Source organism: Ceratotherium simum, chromosome X (assembly GCF_057802395.1).
Source record: "Ceratotherium simum simum isolate JZ-2026a chromosome X, ASM5780239v1, whole genome shotgun sequence".
Taxonomy (NCBI): Eukaryota; Metazoa; Chordata; class Mammalia; order Perissodactyla; family Rhinocerotidae; genus Ceratotherium; species Ceratotherium simum.
Genome location: NC_141940.1, coordinates 1,033,541 through 1,050,677, shown reverse-complemented (window position 1 = coordinate 1,050,677; position 17,137 = coordinate 1,033,541). Strand labels below are relative to the sequence as shown.

At 41.4% G+C, this 17,137-nt stretch overlaps 1 protein-coding gene across 1 annotated transcript in view; it reads left to right on the top strand.

The window, feature by feature from the left end:
• F8 (coagulation factor VIII) overlaps positions 1 to 17,137 on the top strand; it is a 153,241-nt gene that overhangs the window by 17,525 nt on the left and 118,579 nt on the right. The window contains exons 2-4 of the mRNA XM_014779576.2: positions 770 to 891; positions 3,442 to 3,564; positions 15,943 to 16,155. Coding sequence (XP_014635062.2) covers positions 770 to 891; positions 3,442 to 3,564; positions 15,943 to 16,155 — 458 coding nt within the window. The remainder of the gene's footprint in view (positions 1 to 769; positions 892 to 3,441; positions 3,565 to 15,942; positions 16,156 to 17,137) is intronic.

The window sequence follows — 17,137 nt, the reverse complement described above, 5'->3', positions numbered from 1 at the left end:
GAATGAGCATTAATGGAAGAATGACTAAATTACAGCTCCTGGCATCAGTAGATCTCAACATACATAGTCTTCATTGGAAGGTAATTTTCTCTGTGACATTCCTGGTATCCCTAAGAAGGGAAGTATAATTTTAAGTACATACTGACAAAATTTGAATACAAGGTACTTAGATGAAAGTTATAGTCTGTTTTAGAAATGAAATTGAATGGTGCTATAGTTATTGCTTTGGCAAAGGATTTTTTGGCTGATGCAGTGCATGAGTACTGATTTTATGATTTATCTTATCATATGGCACCTAATGTATCAGATGAGTTTTGAAAACAGTGTTTGGGTTTGATAGATGTTAGGCATCGTCTTAGTCTGTTTGGGCTGCTATAACAAAATACCATAGACTGGGTGGCTTATAAACAACAGACATTTATTTCTCACTATTCTGGAGGCTGGTAGTCCAAGACGAAGGTTCCAGCAGGTTTGGTGTCTGGTAAGTGCCCTCTTCCTGGTTCATAGATGGCCATCTTTTCATTGTAATTTCACATGGTAGAAGAGGTGAGAGATCTCTCTGAGGTCTCTATTTTTATAAGGGCACTAATCCCATTCATGAGGGCTCTGCACATAAACATTCAGTCTATAGCAGGGATGCATATACAACTTCCAGTTTGCCTTATGAACAATAGAGGAGAGTACGATGGAAGCATTACTTCCAGATGCTTTTCAGAGTGAATTCAAAGACAGGTCCACCAAAATGAATGACTTTCCTTTGTTCACACAGGTTTCCTCCTGGAGTGCCAAGGTCTTTTCCATTCAACCCTTCAGTCATGTACAAAAAGACTGTGTTTGTAGAGTTCACAGATCACCTTTTCAACGTTGCCAAGCCCAGGCCACCATGGATGGGTAATGTAAACAATATTGACTATTTATTATGAAACTGGGTTTCTTATTTCCTAGCAAAGATTCCCCAGTCTTGGAGCTACAGTTGAAGAGGGCAGCTGCCAAAGAGAACGTTTACTTGGTCAGGCTTCCCTTACTACCACCTCTCAGGGAAATACACTAGCTGAATGTTCTCAGTTGTTTTGCTTGTTCTCTAGATGTTAGAGTGCCCTGGGTCTTGGACCTGGGTTCATTTTATTTTTCTATAACTTCAGCCCCTATCTGATCTTATACAGTCTCGTAGCTGTAAAATATCATCTATATGCCAATAACTCCCAAGTTTATATCTTCCGTTCAGACTGCTTGCTTGGTATCTCCACTTAGATGTCAAAAAAGCATGTAACAAGATGTTAAGATGAGACATTTTCTACCTTAGAATTATTGCTAAGAATTATAGGTGACGAGTATCCCCAAATTCTAAAGAGAGATATCAGCCCACCTATTCAGGGCTTATTCGGGTAGTGGTCCAAAATTGGTTCTGCAACCATTAGCCCATCATGTACCTCCAGCCTATGTAAAGGAAGGCTAGGAACTTTATGAAAGAGTTTAGATTTGAGGATTTCTTTGGAAAGCATTTTTGGTGTTTTGTAAGTCCCCTACCCTGTGGTGGGAGGGAGGCCTCCCCCTCATGTCAAGTTGTAGTGAGGGAGGCTTCAGGAGAACCACTTAGAAGACTTGACATAGGACCTCTGGAGCTTGGGAAACACTGACTAGTGCCTGGTTTTCTATCTGGAAAACATTTCAAGGCCAGAGTCTTGGGGGAACTTCCCCTGATGGCGTAATAAGGAGAGTGGGCTACACTGAAAGCTAACTGCACTGCTACTGTTCATGTGTGAGGCCAGGAAGGTCACAGGACAAGACTTATCTCAAGAAGACCCTGCCTGAGAGGTCTTCCTGCCGGAGCTAGGTGACCCCAACAGAAACGGTCTATGTGATTGTACTGCCAGAAGCAGAAACTGAGAGGAGAGATACAAGTGACAGCTTCAAAGGGCATATCCCACACCAGAGAGAGGTGGAGTGGGTTACCCCATATTGGGAGGGAGAGAGTCTCCAAAGAAGTCATATAAGAAAGAAAGAGCCAGAATTTTGGCATGTGCCACAACCAGAGGTTACCAAAACTACATTACCATTGCTCCTTCCAAGAAAGATCTTGTCATCATACCTCTTGTTCAACCCGTCCTTTTCCTGCTAGCTCCAACCTTAGAGGGTCCAGAGGCACTAAGGTGAGTTGGGGAGGAGGATTAGGAGAGGAAAGTGAGAAAGCAGTGAAGCTGCCAACTAAACAACCTTTTCCCATTACAGGTTTCTGAGCCTGTCAGAACTTAGCTGGAGGAGGGAGGGACCCTTAAATGGCAGGGGACATCAATTTGGTATTAGACTGGACTGGGCTTATTACTACCTAAAAATGATACTGTTAATATGTGAAGGTTTCTGGAAAAAACTGGGGATTGTTTAAAGTGCAAGAAAGGGAATTTCCACAACACAATTAAAAACTATGAAAAATAAAGCTGTTTTATGTTTTCATCCCATTGAATCCAGTTCATTCAATAAACCACTTGTAGGCATCTTATACTTAGTATGTCTATAAGTTAGAAGTCTTGATTTTCCTTTTAATTTTCTGTGTCATGGCTTGACTACCATCCACTTGCACAAACCAAAATCGTAGGAGTCATCCCTGGCTTCTCTCTCTTTTCTTTCTTTTTCTATTTCCTACATCCAATCCATCAGCAAGTCTTGTTGACTCTTACTCCTAAACAAGTTCCAAGTCTGCTTATTTCTTGTAAATTCCGAATTCTTCCAAACTCCTGTGGCCTACAAAGTCCTACATGTTATGTTCCCTGCCTACCTCTGTAGCCTTATTTTCTATTACTCCCCTGCTCATTCACTTTGTGTCAACCACATGTTACTCAACTATGCCAAGCTTATTCTTGTATCAGGACTTTTGCATTCGTTTTATCTGCTTTGAATGCTCTTCCACTAGATCTTTGCAAATCTTGCTTATTTTTCATTAGTTGGATCTCTGCTTAAATGCCATCTCCTCAGAGAAGCCCTTCCTGACTATTATATTTAAAGTATCCTCAAAAAAAAAAAATCCTCTACCTCCTGCTTCATCATTTTTCTAGCACACCACTATCTTTTATAGCATCTATAACAATCTGAAATTTTCTTGTTTATTTCTTTACATGCTTAATGTCCCTAGAATGTGATATCCATGATCTGTCTTGTTCATTACTCCATCTCCAGCACCAAGAACAGTTCCTAGAATACAGTAGGAACTCAACTATTCATTAGAATGAATGAATGCATTGAATGAATTGCCAGAAATCTGTCCTTAGAACAATGAGACTGAGCTGGTGATAACAGTTTATGCATTCATTCATTCAACTACTACTTTTTATTAATAATCACAGAGGCGTGCTTTTCCACTGTGACTTTGACCATCACTTTTGTAATAACAGGTTTTCTGGAGTGCCACCCTCCAAGTGACCTTTGGGGGACATCTCATTCTTGCAGGTCTACTGGGTCCTACCATCCGGGCTGAGGTTTATGACACAGTGGTCATTACACTTAAGAACATGGCTTCTCATCCTGTCAGTCTTCATGCTGTTGGCGTATCCTACTGGAAAGCTTCTGAAGGTGAGATGCCCTCCTATTGTCCTGTCATCCTAGGGATAGAAGAGTATTGAGTACAACGTCATCCAGCTAATGAATGGTAGAGTCAGCTTTCAAACCTAGGCCCATTTCATGAGGTCAAGAACATTGTCACTTTAGTATAAGCCCCAAAGTTCTCCCTTGGGGAGCTAGGCCTCAGATCCTAAAAATCCTACTTTATCTGCCTTCCTGTGCCCGGAAAGCTTCCTAGGGAGGGTCAAGACTCATGGTATGGAGGTGAAACAGATTTCTCCTTCTTTTTCCTTAGATTCTGACTTTCCAGATATTTCCTCTCCCTCCCTTACCCCAATTTCTAAATATGGATGCCACCATGTGATGAGAGCCAACTAGCAGAAGCAGAAGCTGACTTCATTAAAACAACCAACCTGTTTGGCCACAGTCCCCACTTCAACTAGCTTCTCCTAAACCTTCACAATGCAGGAAGGGAGTGAAGGGGGTACCACAATTGACTATGATATTCTCCAGATAGTCTATGGCATTTATATATCAAGAAGATTCAAGCAATAATTAATAAATTATTGCAGCAATGCCCTATGTTGTAAAGCCTAACTGTGCTTACATGTTGACTAATTTTTCATTCTGAAATTGAAAGGCCTTAATTCTTAGGGTTGTACTCATGAGGCCATGAGTTTGGGGAAGACGATAGGAGGGGCCAGGCAGTATAGAGGAAAAGTCAGGCCACGTTCTGACTGGAGCCTGGCAGGCTATTTCTTTGAGGCTTATCCACTTGGGAGCTTCCAGAAGTAATCTAGGGGCATTTTAGAGTGGTCAGGCTTCCCACAACTCTGCAGCTGTGGGTTGAGCGTAGAGATGACTCTTTTGCACTCTAAGCCTGGTGAGGTCTGGGAAAATGGACTGTCTAATCTCTCACATGTGCGTCCACAGCATTTCTGCCCAGGAACAACACAGTGAGGCAATGGCCTAATGCGCATGTGATTTATGGTTCTATCATGAGCCTGTATATTTATGATCCACAAGCTCCTGGCCTTCTTAGACTAGCCTGGGGGCCCAAAGATGTCAGTTAAATCTGTGATGATGTTGAGTATCATTTCATATGTGTGTTGACCTTTCTGATATCCTTTTGTAAAGTATCTGATCAGATAAAGTATTTGTAAAGTAAGTGTTTAAGTGTTTTTCCTGTTGAAAAAAATGAGTTGTTTATCTTTTTCTTATTGATTTGTAGAGGTACTTTATATATTCTGAATACAAATCCTTGGACAGATATGAATATTTGCATATCTCCTTCCAGTCTGTGGCTTGAATGTTTACTCTCCTAATAATTTTCTTGGTAAGCAGAAGTTCTTAAAGTTAATGAAGCACAAAAAAATTATCACATTTTTTTCTTTTATGTTTTATGTCCTGCTTTCCTTTAAAAGTTTTATTATTTTGTGTTTCACATTTAGATCTGTGATCCATCTCAGATTGATTTTTGTATACAGTTTTCCCATAGTATTTTTTTTGTGTGTGTGAGGAAGATTAGCCCTGAGCTAACATCCCTTGCCAATCCTCCTCTTTCTGCTGAGGAAGATTGGCCCTGAGCTAACATCCATGCCAATCTTCCTCTATTTTGTATATTTGACACTGCCACAGCATGGCTTGATAAGCAGTGTGTAGGTCCATGCCTGGGATCCGAACCTGTGAACCCCTGGCTGCCAAAACAGAGTGTGCGAATTTAACCACCATGCCACCGGGCCAGCCTCCCCATAGCATTTTTATTTATTTATTTATTTTATTTTTATTTTTTCCCCCCAAAGCCCCAGTAGATAGTTGTATGTCGTAGCTGCACATCCTTCTAGTTGCTGTATGTGGGACACAGCCTCAGCATGGCCGGAGAAGCGGTGCGTCAGTGTGTGCCCGGGATCCAAACCCGGGCCACCAGCAGCAGAGCGCGCACACTTAACCGCTAAGCCACAGGGTCGGCCCACCATAGCATTTTTAAACAGCTTTATTGAGGTATAAGTTACATAACACAAAATTCACCCATTTAAATTAGTTTGATAACTTTTAATAAATTTAGACCGTTGTGCAGCCATCACCGCAATCCAGCTTTAGAACACTTCTGTCACTTCACAAAGTTCTCTCTTTGCAGTTCAAGCCCCATTCCCACTCCCAGTCCCAGACAACCATTGATCTGCTTTATATCTCAATAGCTTTGCAAGCCTGTCATTTTTATATCCCAAGCCAACTCTAGTAAATTGTACTACTATTCAGCAAATAGTCATCCCCTACCCTAGAGTGGGAGGAGTACATTTCCCCACCATATTGATGTTGGGCTTGGCCATATGACTTGCATTGGCTAATAGAATCTAAAAGTGCATGATGTAAGCCAAGATAGCTAGTTCACATGAAGTGTCTGTCAAAGGAGCCAGAAGAGGAGTGAAAAGCAGGTCCAAGGAAATTTCAAGTTTGATCTTGAGCTGAAAATGGAAGCCCAGTGCTAGAGAAAAGTTTTTAATTTCTTTTCTGGACAAGTTGGGTTATAAGACACCAACCTAAGCTGTAAATAGGTCCACAAAATGGACCTATTTACACAAAATGAGGCTCTGAATAGGAATAAGATAAGGTTGGCCAGGAGCTGCAAAACTTGGAGGGAGATCTGGAAGACAGCATGGGGGCATACAAATCAAGAAGCGTCAACCCAAAGCCGCTGAGCAGAGATCAGGCAAAGGAAAAACAGCTGAAAGCACCAGAGAGCGGGGTGGAGTAGCCCCTAAGGCACAGCATTTGGCTTGTGGTGGAGCAGTTGTGCCCAGGGACCACTGAGCTGTGGCCCTCCAGGACTGAGACCAACAAAAATCCTTGGCATGGGGACTCAGAATGTGTGTCTTAACTCCTACTGGACACACAGGAATTTGGAATGTCTGAGCAGGCTAGCTTATGGGGGCCTAGACTAGGCCTAGGGAAAGTTTGACCCACCAGCTGCAGGGGGTTGAACAGAGGGTTATCCAGGACAGACAGTACAGCAGAGGCTGGGCAGAGGGAGGATGGAGATACAAGGCCATAGACAGACACCAGGGGACACAAGAGGATTAGGGCTGGGGGTGGAAGATGGAGACCAAAGAGATTCCCACAGTCCCTGGGCCTAGCCATGGGTCTTTGTATAAACTACCCAGCAGTCTTGGTTACTGAGAGCACATTGCTTGCTGAGACAGCTGTCAACTTCAAAACACTTGGTTGCTCATTTTCACAATACCCTGGTGTGGTGGTTTTAAAACATGGTAGCAGGTGCCTTGACACTCCCATTGAAAACTGGAATCTATATTTCTCCCCCTTTAATCTGCATGGGCTTGTAACTGCTTTGACCAATAGTGTATATCAGAAGTGATGCTATGTGACTTTTGAGGCTGAGTCATAAAAGAACATGCTGCTTCTGTCTTGTTTGTGGGAATATTCACTCTTAGAGTCCTGAGATGCCATATAGGAAGGCTGATGCCCTGAGGTCCTCATGCTGTGAGGAAACGGAAGCCAAATAGAAAGGCCGTGTGTAGGTGCGCTGGTCGATGGTCCCAGCTGAATCCAGTTTTTAAGTCATCCCAGCCCAGCTACTAGATCTATAAGTGAAAATGCCTGCAGATGATTCTAGCCCTCAGCTGTTTGAGTCATGCCAGCTGATGCCCCAGACATCATGGGGAAGTTCGTTATGCAGTCTTCTCAACAGGAAGCCCTGTGATTTTCTCCTCAACTTTTCTCGTTTCATTGTGTATCTCAAGCCCAAAAGCACTTAAGAAAGCTTTGACTGGCTCAAAGGATCACTACAAAATAAGTTCCTTTCAGAAGTGGATTTCTGTTGATTCAGTACACTCCTTAGGATATCTTCCATGCAAAAGTCATGTTGCAAGCAGACAGGCAGACTCCATGAACTCTCAAATGTCCCAACAGTGTTGCTCCTCATATAATAGAAGATGTAAATCACACAAAACACATTCTGCTTAGAATATTTGCAGGTGGCTGATGTATAAGCTGAGATAAGACTTTGATAGAGGCAGAGATCTTCCAAAGGAAATACACTTTCGTAGATATGTAAACATTAAGGACTGTGCACAGTGCTTTTTCCCAGGCACTGCCTACTTCATTTGGTCTTCACAAATCACTGTTTTCCTCATTGAAGGATAGACCCTGTTATTAGCAACTTAAGCTAAGTTCATAATACCTCACCTCAAATGGTCCCTCAGGACTGGCAGCCGTCCTACTGCTACATTTCTCCCAATCCATTCACTGTCCCTCTCCCCAAGACAGTTATAGTGTTTCACACATTCTTGGCCTCTCATCAAACCTCCCACACTCCTCTCCCAACCTTAGTATTAGGAAAAGAGGTATTCTTTTCCTAAAGAAATATTTCAAAGACAGGTGCAGGAAAAAATGTAGCAAACAAACATGTACCCATCACACGACTTTGCCAAATCTTAACATTTTGCCATCTTTGCTTAATTTATTTTAAGAAATTAAGCATTATAGATACAGTTGAAGCCCCTTCTGTAGTCCTCCATGATCCCCTCCCTCCCTATCCAAATGTATCCACTATCCAGAATTTGATACCAACCCACCATCACACAGCCACCTGAACCACACACTCCATCCTCAGATGCCAATCAGGTTTTTTTAAATGTTTATCGGGCTCTGCTAAGCATAGGTGTTGGTCTGCTGTTGCTTCTGGATGAAACCAGCTGTCCCTGGTGCCTGCTGGAGGGGGTGCCCCTATACCACAGAGAGGCTGACTTTACAGTGGGGACCACCCATGTGCACTTTGGAGGTGGCCTTTGGCTGCTGAGAGTTTGCAGTAAAAATATGGACAGAGCAGGGGCATTGCAGAGGTCTCTTGCACCGCTCTGTTGGAGAAGTCCCTCTCTCAGATGTATAGATGTTGTGGGATAAGATGGGGGTATAAATGAAGAGCACCCTGAATGCCTTGGGCTGCTCTGAGTCCCAGAGACCATTATGAATCTGGGAAGCTATGTGAGTTGCTAGAAAAATGTTTCAATACAAGCATAAGTGTTATGGTCAGTGTATTTAAATATTTTCTGCTTTGTCCAATGAAATTACCTAGAAGCATTGATACTTCCTTAACAATGAACACATATAGAGCTCAATTTAGAATAGAGGTGTCAGGCTAATCCAGGGGTCAATTTTAACCTCGCTAAGGATGGGACAGCCAGAAAATATCTGCCCCTGATGTGATCTGCCCCTCCAGAGAAGAACCAAGTTAAAAACATTTTTTTTAATTTTTTGTTTATTGCAGTAACATTGGTTTATAACATTGTAAAAATTTCAGGTGTACATCATTGTACTTCTATTTCTGCATGGACCACATCATGTTCACCACCAAAATACTAATTACAACCCATCACCACACACATGCACCGAATTATCCCTTTCACCCTCCTCCCCCCCTCCCCTCTGGCAACCACCAATCCAATCTCTGTCCCTATGTATCCGTCCATTGTTGTCACTATCTACTACTTAATGAAGGAAATCATACGGTATTTGACCTTCTCCCTCTGACTTATTTCACTTTGCATTATATCCTCAATGTCCATCCATGTTGTCACAAATGGCTGGATTTCGTCGTTTCTTATAGCTGAGTAGTATTCCATTGTGTATATATACCACAGCTTCTTTATCCATTCGTCCCTTGATGGGCACTTAGGTTGCTTCCAAGTCTTGGCTATCGTGAATAAGGCTGCAATGAACACAGGGGTGCATGTACCTTTGCAAATTGGTGTTTTCAAGTTCTTTGGATAAATACCCAACAGTGGAATAGCTGGATCATATGGTAGTTCTATCGTTGATTTTTTGAGGAATCTCCATACTGTTTTCCATAGTGGCTGCACCAGTTTGCACTCCCACCAGCAGCGTATGAGAGTTCCCTTCTCTCCACATCCTCTCCAACACATGTTGTTTCCTGTCTTGTTAATTATAGCCATTCTGACAGGCGTGAGGTGATATCTCATTGTAGTTTTGATTTGCATTTCCCTGATAATTAGTGATTTTGAACATCTTTTCGTGTGTCTGTTGGCCATCTGTATATCTTCTTTGGAGAAATGTCTGTTCAGGTCTTTTGCCCATTTTTTAATTTGGTTGGTAGATTTTTGTTGTTGAGATGCATGAGTTCTTTATATATTTTGGAGATTAAGCCCTTATCAGATGTATGGTTTGCAAATATCTTCTCCCAATTGTTAGGTTGTCTTTTCGTTTTGTTGATGGTTTCCTTTGCTGTGCAGAAGCTTTTTAGTTTGATGTAGTCCCATTTGTTTATTTTTTCTATTGTTTCTCTTGCCCGGTCAGATGTGGTGTTTGAAAAGATGTTGCTAAGACCGATGTCGAAGAGCGTACTGCCTATGTTTTCTTCTAGAACTTTCACAGTTTCAGGTCTTACATTCAAGTCTTTAATCCATTTGGAGTTAATTTTTGTGTATGGTGTAAGGTAAGGATCTACTTTCATTTTTGCATATGGCTATCCAGTTTTCCCAACACCATTTGTTGAAGAGACTTTCTTTTCCCCATTGTATGTTCTTGGCTCCTTTGTCAAAGATTAGCTGTCCATAGATGTGTGGGTTTATTTCTGGGCTTTCGATTCTATTCCACTGATCTGTGTGTCTGTTTTTGTGCCAGTACCATGCTGTTTTGGTGACTATAGCTTTGTAGTATATTTTGATATCAGGGAGTGTGATACCTCCAGCTTTGTTCTTTTTTCTCAGGATTCCTTTAGCTATTCGGGGTCTTTTGTTGTTCCATATAAATTTTAGAATTCTTTGTTCTATTTCTGTGAAAAATGTTGTTGGAATTTGATAGGGATTGCATTGAATCTATAGATGGCTTTAGGAAGTATGGACATCTTAACTATGTTAATTCTTCCAATCCATGAGCATGGAATATCTTTCCATTTCTTTGTGTCTTCTTCAATTTCTTTCAGCAATGTTTTATAGTTTTCGGTGTACAGATCTTTCACCTCTTTGGTTAAGTTTATTCCTAGGTATTTAATTCTTTTTGTTGCAATTGTAAATGGGATGGTATTCTTAATTTCTCTTTCTGCTACTTCGTTGTTAGTGTACAGAAATGCAACTGATTTTTGTATGTTGATTTTGTATCCTGCAACTTTACCATATTCGTTTATTACTTCTAAAAGTTTTCTGGTGGATTCTTTAGGGTTTTCTATATATAAAATCATGTCATCTGCAAATAGTGACAGTTTCACTTCTTCCTTTCCAATTTGGATCCCTTTTATTTCTTTCTCTTGCCTGATTGCTCTGGCTAGGACTTCCAATACTATGTTAAATAGGAGTGGTGACAGTGGACATCCTTGTCTGGTTCCTGTTCTTAGAGGGATAGCTTTCAGTTTTTCACCATTGAGGATAATATTAGCTGTGGGTTTCTCATATATGGTCTTTATTATGTTGAGGTACTTTCCTTCTATACCCATTTTATTCAGAGTTTTTATCATAAATGGATGCTGTATCTTGTCAAATGCTTTCTCTGCATCTATTGAGATGATCATGTGATTTTTGTCCTTCATTTTATTAATGTGGTGTATTACGTTGATTGATTTGTGAATGTTAAACCATCCCTGCATCCCTGGAATAAATCCCACTTGATCATGGTGTATAATCTTTTTAACGTATTGTTGTATGCGATTTGCTAGTATTTTGTTGAGGATTTTCGCATCGATGTTCATCAGTGATATTGGCCTGTAATTTTCTTTTTTTGTGTTGTCCTTGTCTGGTTTTGGTATCAGGGTAATGTCAGCTTCGTAGAATGAGTTAGGAGCTTCCCCCTCCTCAATTTTTGGAAGAGTTTGAGAAGGATACGTATTAAGTCTTCTTTGAATGTTTGGTAGAATTCACCAGGCAAGCCGTCTGCTCCTGGACTTTTATTTTTGGGGAGGTTTGTGATTACTGTTTCGATCTCCTTACTGGTGATTGGTCTATTCAAATTCTCTACTTCTTCTTGATCCAGTTTTGGAAGGTTGTATGATTCTAAGAATTTATCCATTTCTTCCAGATTGTCGAATTGGTTGGCATATAGTTTTTCATAGTATTCTCTTATAATCATTTGTATTTCTGAGGTGTCTGTTGTAACCTCTCCTCTTTCATTTCTGATTTTACTTATTTGTGCCTTCTCTCTTTTTTTCTTGGTGAGTCTAGCTAAAGGTTTGTCTATTTTGTTGATCTTTTCAAAGAACCAGCTCTTGGTTTTATTAATTTTTTCTATTGTTTTTTGGTCTCCATTTCATTTTATTTCTGCTCTGATTTTTATTATTTCCCTTCTTCTACTGATTTTGGGCTTTGTTTGTTCTTCTTTTTCCAGTTCCTTTAGGTGCATTGTTAGATTGTTTATTTGAGATTTTTCTTGTTTGTTGAGATAGGCCTGTATTGCTATAAACTTCCCTCTTAGAACCGCTTTTGCTGTATCCCATAAATTCTGGCATGTCGTATTTTCATTTTCATTTGTCTCCAGGTATTTTTTGATTTCTTCTTTGATTTCTTCATTAACCCAGTCGTTGTTCAGTAGCATTTTGTTTAATCTCCATGTATTTGTGGCTTTTCTGATTTTCTTCCTATAGTTGATTTCTAGTTTCATACCGTTGTGGTCAGAAAAGATGCTTGGTATTATTTCAATCTTCTTAAATTTATGAAGACTTGTTTTGTGGCCTAATATGTGATCAATGCTGGAGAATGTTCCATGTGCGTTTGAAAAGAACGTGTATTCTTCGGTTTTTGGATGGAATGCTCTGTATATATCTACTAGGTCCATCTGTTCTAGTGTGTCGTTTAAGGCCAATGTTTCCTTATTGATCTTCTGTTTGGATGATCTATCCGTTGGTGTATGTGGAGTGTTAAAGTCCCCTACTATTATTGTGTTACTGTCTATTTCTGTTTTTATGTCTGTTAATAATTGCTTTATATATTTAGGTGCACCTCCATTGGGTGCATAGATATTTACAAGTGTTATATCCTCTTGTTGGATTGTTCCCTTGATCATTATGTAATGCCCTTCTTTGTCTCTTTTTACAGTTTTTGTTTTAAAGTCTATTTTGTCTGATATGAGTACTGCTACCCCAGCTTTCTTTTCATTGCCATTTGCGTGGAGTATCTTTTTCCATCCCTTCACTTTCAGTTTGTGAGTGTCTTTAGGTCTGAAGTGTGTCTCTTGTATGCAACATATATATGGGTCTTGTTTTTTCATCCAGTCAGCCACCCTATGCCTTTTAATTGGAGCATTTAGTCCATTGACATTTAAAGTAGCTATTGATAAGTATGTACTTACTGCCATTTTTTAACTTTATTTTTTTTTTTCCCTCAGTGTTTTAGTAGTCCTTCGCTGTTCCTTACTTCTTCTATACAGAATTGATGGTCACTTTAGTTTGACCTCTGTCTGAAAGCTGTACTCTTTAACTACCCTCCTCCCTCCTTTTATGTTTTTGATATCATATCTAACCTCTTTTTTGTGCATTTGTATCCATTACGTTCTAATCGTGGAAAGAGATAATTTTTCCTATTTGTGGTCTTCTCTTTTCCCCTTAAATCAGTCCCTTTAACATTTCTTGTAACACTGGTTTCTTGGTGACAAACTCCTTTAATTTTTGCTTATCTGGGAAAATTTTGATCTCTCCTTCCATTTTGAACGATAACCTTGCTGGGTAGAGTATTCTTGGCTGTAAGTTTTTTCCTTTTAGCACTTTAAATATATCGTGCCATTCTCTTCTAGCCTGTAAGGTTTCTGCTGAGAAGTCAGCTGATAGCCTTATGGGGTTTCCTTTGTATGTAACTTGACATTCTCTTGCGGCTTTTAGGATTCTCTCTTTATCTTTAATTCTGGACATTTTGATTATGATGTGTCTTGGTGTAGGCCTCTTTGGGTTTATCTTGTTTGGGGCTCTCTGTGCCTCCTGTACCTGGATGTCTGTTTCCTTCCTTAGGTTAGGGAAGTTTTCATCTATTATTTCTTGAAATAGATTCTCTGCCCCCTTGTCTCGCTCTTCTCCTTCCGGGACACCTATAACACGGATGTTAGTGCGCTTGATGTTGTCCCAGAGGTCCCTTAGACTGTCCTCACTCTTTTTAATTCTTTTCTCTTTTACCTGTTCACCTTGGGTAATTTCTTCTAGTCTTTCTTCCAGCTCACAGATCCGTTCTTCTGTATCCTCTACTCTGCTTTTGAGTCCCTCTAATGCATTTTTCATTTCCAGTATTGTATTCTTCATTTCTGATTGGTTCTTTTTTATATCTTCCATTTCTTTGTTGACATTCTCACTGAGTTCATCTATTCTTCTCCCCAGATCAGTGAGCATCCTTAACACTCTTAGTTTGAACTCTCTGTCGGGTAGGTTGCTCATTTCTGTTTCACTTAGTTCCTTTTCTGGGGTTTTGTCCTGTTCCCTTACTTGGAATGTATTCTTTTGCCTCCTCATTTTGCCTCTTTCCCTGTGCTTGTGTCTACGTATTAGGTAGGTCAGCTACGTCTCCTGCTCTTGGATAGGTGACCTTATGTAAGTGATGCCTTAGGAGGCTTCCAGTGTGCTTCCCTCAGTTTTCAATGTTCCAGGGGTGACCCCTATGTGGGCTACGTGTGTCCTTCTATTGTGGCCTATTAGCTCTCCCTATAGGCGCCCAGGGAGGCTGAGTTATGCTCCTGGCCAGCTGTTGTAATGCTCAGCTGCTTGTAGTTGTTGTGGGCCCTTCAGTCTCTTTATCAGGTGTGGGGAGCCCCAGCACAGTTGGCTGTAAGTTCTAATACCACATTTGTGTTGCAGTATTTCTTTTAACTGAGTAGGCCCCCAGCGTGGCAGGTTGTTAGGCTCAGGGCCTTACAATTGCTGTAAGCCTCTAGCCTATTAGGTCTCTTGTCAGCTCTCTGAGGATTTCAGCTGGGTGGGGCTGGCCTCAGGCACAGGAGCACCCAATCGTTTCAGGCTTTGGAAGGTGGGGCAAACCTCCTATGTGGGTCTTTGAGAAGCACAAGTCTTCTGCAGCTGAGAAGCCCTGTTGCCCACAGGTCCACACACACAGTCAACACAGTCCTGCCCCATGTGAGCGCCCCGACCTCCCCAAGCGGACCCAGTCTCTCCACGGCGGGAGCCCCACACACTCCGCCACCACCCCACACTCTCCACCCGCTCCTTGTGCACACCCTGCCCCGCTCAAGTCAGCTCAGTTGCCAGGCTGCAGAGAATCCAGTCACCAATCTATGCAGGCCCACAAGTTGCCTGAGGGCTTGTTGTTGGGTGGGGCCAGTCTCTAGGGTGGGCTGCCTGCCCTGGCTGAGCTGGATTAAATCGGTGCTCTAGCGGGTGGAGCAGACCCTGGGCTAGCAGGTCTCAGGGAGAACTCCAATGGCGTCTGTGTAAGCACGCTCACACCAGGCCACAACAATGGCCGCCGCCAATGTCCCAGTCCCTGGAGAGGTCTCACCCCTCACCGTGATGCACTCAGGGCCTATTAGGTGAGTCTCTTGTCACCGAAGCACTGTGTACCTTTCTTTCTGGTGATTTTAGGATGCTTTCTGGAACAGGTGAGTTTGTGCACGGGCCCTTTAAGAGCCAGTTTTAGTTTCTTTGTGAACCGGGTTTTCTGGGGGTGCTACCCAATGCTTTAGTAGCAGGCAAAGTCAGATATTATGCCACTGGTGTCGATTGTGCTGGGTCCACAAAATGCCCACAGCGGGGGCGCTCCCCGGCTCAGGACCCCGCGCCTCCAGGGAGGCTGCGTACCTGTGAGCTGCTCCCGGCGGCCGTGACGCTGGCGGCTTGTGAAGGCGGTGTTTTTCCTCTCCAGAAGGGAGTCTCTGCCTCTTCTACCCCAGTTAGGATTGTCCGTTGTTGCAGGAGTTCCTCTTATCCAGTTTTCAGTTCTGTCTCAGGGGTAATTTCTCCACAAGTAGTTGTAAATTGGCTGTGTCCATGGGAGGAGGTGAGTTCAGAGTCTGCCTACACCGCCATCTTGACTCCGCCTCCCTAAAAACATTTTTTAAAAGTCTATCTTACCCTTCCCTGACACTCACTAGTGCTTATTAAAGAGTCCGGGACAAAGTACATACCCAATGTATATCTGTTGAGTTGAATTAACTTGAATTACGCAAAAAGATGCAATAATGGAAGCAATATTATTAGTTAGAATCTAGAAGTCTCAGTGAGAACCACTCAACCACTGATGTTTGCATTAGTGGTCTAGAACTCCTCTGGAATATATGAGGCTTCTCCCCATTTATAGCTGCTGCTTGTTAGTCTTCCAAATTAAGTTGCAGAAAGGCTGTTTCTTGTGTAGAATCTACTAGTGACAATAAACTTGATATGTTTTCTTGAGTGGACAATGGGCATAGAGAGGATAATTTTATCCCTTCTTGCTTTAGGTGCTGAATATGAAGATCAGACCAGCCAAAGGGAGAAAGAAGATGATAAAGTCATTCCTGGTGAAAGTTATACCTATGTCTGGCAGGTTCTGAAAGAGAATGGTCCAATGGCCTCTGACCCTCCATGTCTCACCTACTCATATCTTTCTCATGTGGACCTGGTGAAAGACCTGAATTCAGGCCTCATTGGAGCCCTTCTGGTTTGTAGAGAAGGTAAGTGTAAGAAAGGGTATGAGTGAAATGAAATAAGCAGAGAAGTACAAACACCCGGGTCTATTCATAAAAAATAGCATTTGTGTTCTTTCATCTGAAAGAGGTTTCTTTTCCCTAGCATCATGCCCATGGAAAGGAGAATAATCCAGTCTCTGACAGGAACAGATGCCCATCCTATGTAGCCACAATATGCTCTAATAGTCAAGAAAAGCCAAGTTGTGGAATTAGGTCTCTCTTCTCAAAACACTGCTACTTTCTACTTCAAATGTCCTATGGGCTGTCTCAGTAGTGCCTTTTGTAAATGTTGCATTAGGTTCCTTGAAAGCTCCATGGAGGTAAAGACATCCAAGTGTGTGATCAATGGTGGAAAGACCAGTTCAGGAGGTTAGTTTTTCATCTGTAACCCAAAAGCTTATAAAAATATGAGAAAAGCAAGCATTTATTTATGTTTGTAACTTGTTATTCTAAAAATCATCTTAATTTTAACAAACCTGTTTTTAATTTATAGTTTAACAGTATAACTAAATTAGGGAAGTAAACTTTGCATAATTTATTTTAATCCCAATTTTAAATGGTGAAATAAGCTTCACTAGACCTTTTTGTGTTCCACTTATCTGTTACTGCATATCTCCATAATTTAGTGGCTTAAAACAACAACAATCATTTATAATTTCTCATGGTTTTTGTGGGTCTGTCATGGAATTTGGGACTGGTTTGACTTGGTGGTCTGTCTTAGGGTTTCTCATGAGGTTGTGGTCAAATAGTGGCTGGAGTTGAGATCATTCTGAAGGAAACTTTATTTATATGTCTGGCACCTAGGCTTGGAAGACTCAAAAAGCCAGAGCTCTCTCCACATGGTCTCTCCAGTATGGGAGCTACAGGGTAGCCAAATTTTTTTTTTCCTTTTAAATAAACTTTATTATCTTTTTAAGATTTTATTTATTTTTATTTTTCCCCCCAAAGCCCCAGTAGATAGTTGTAT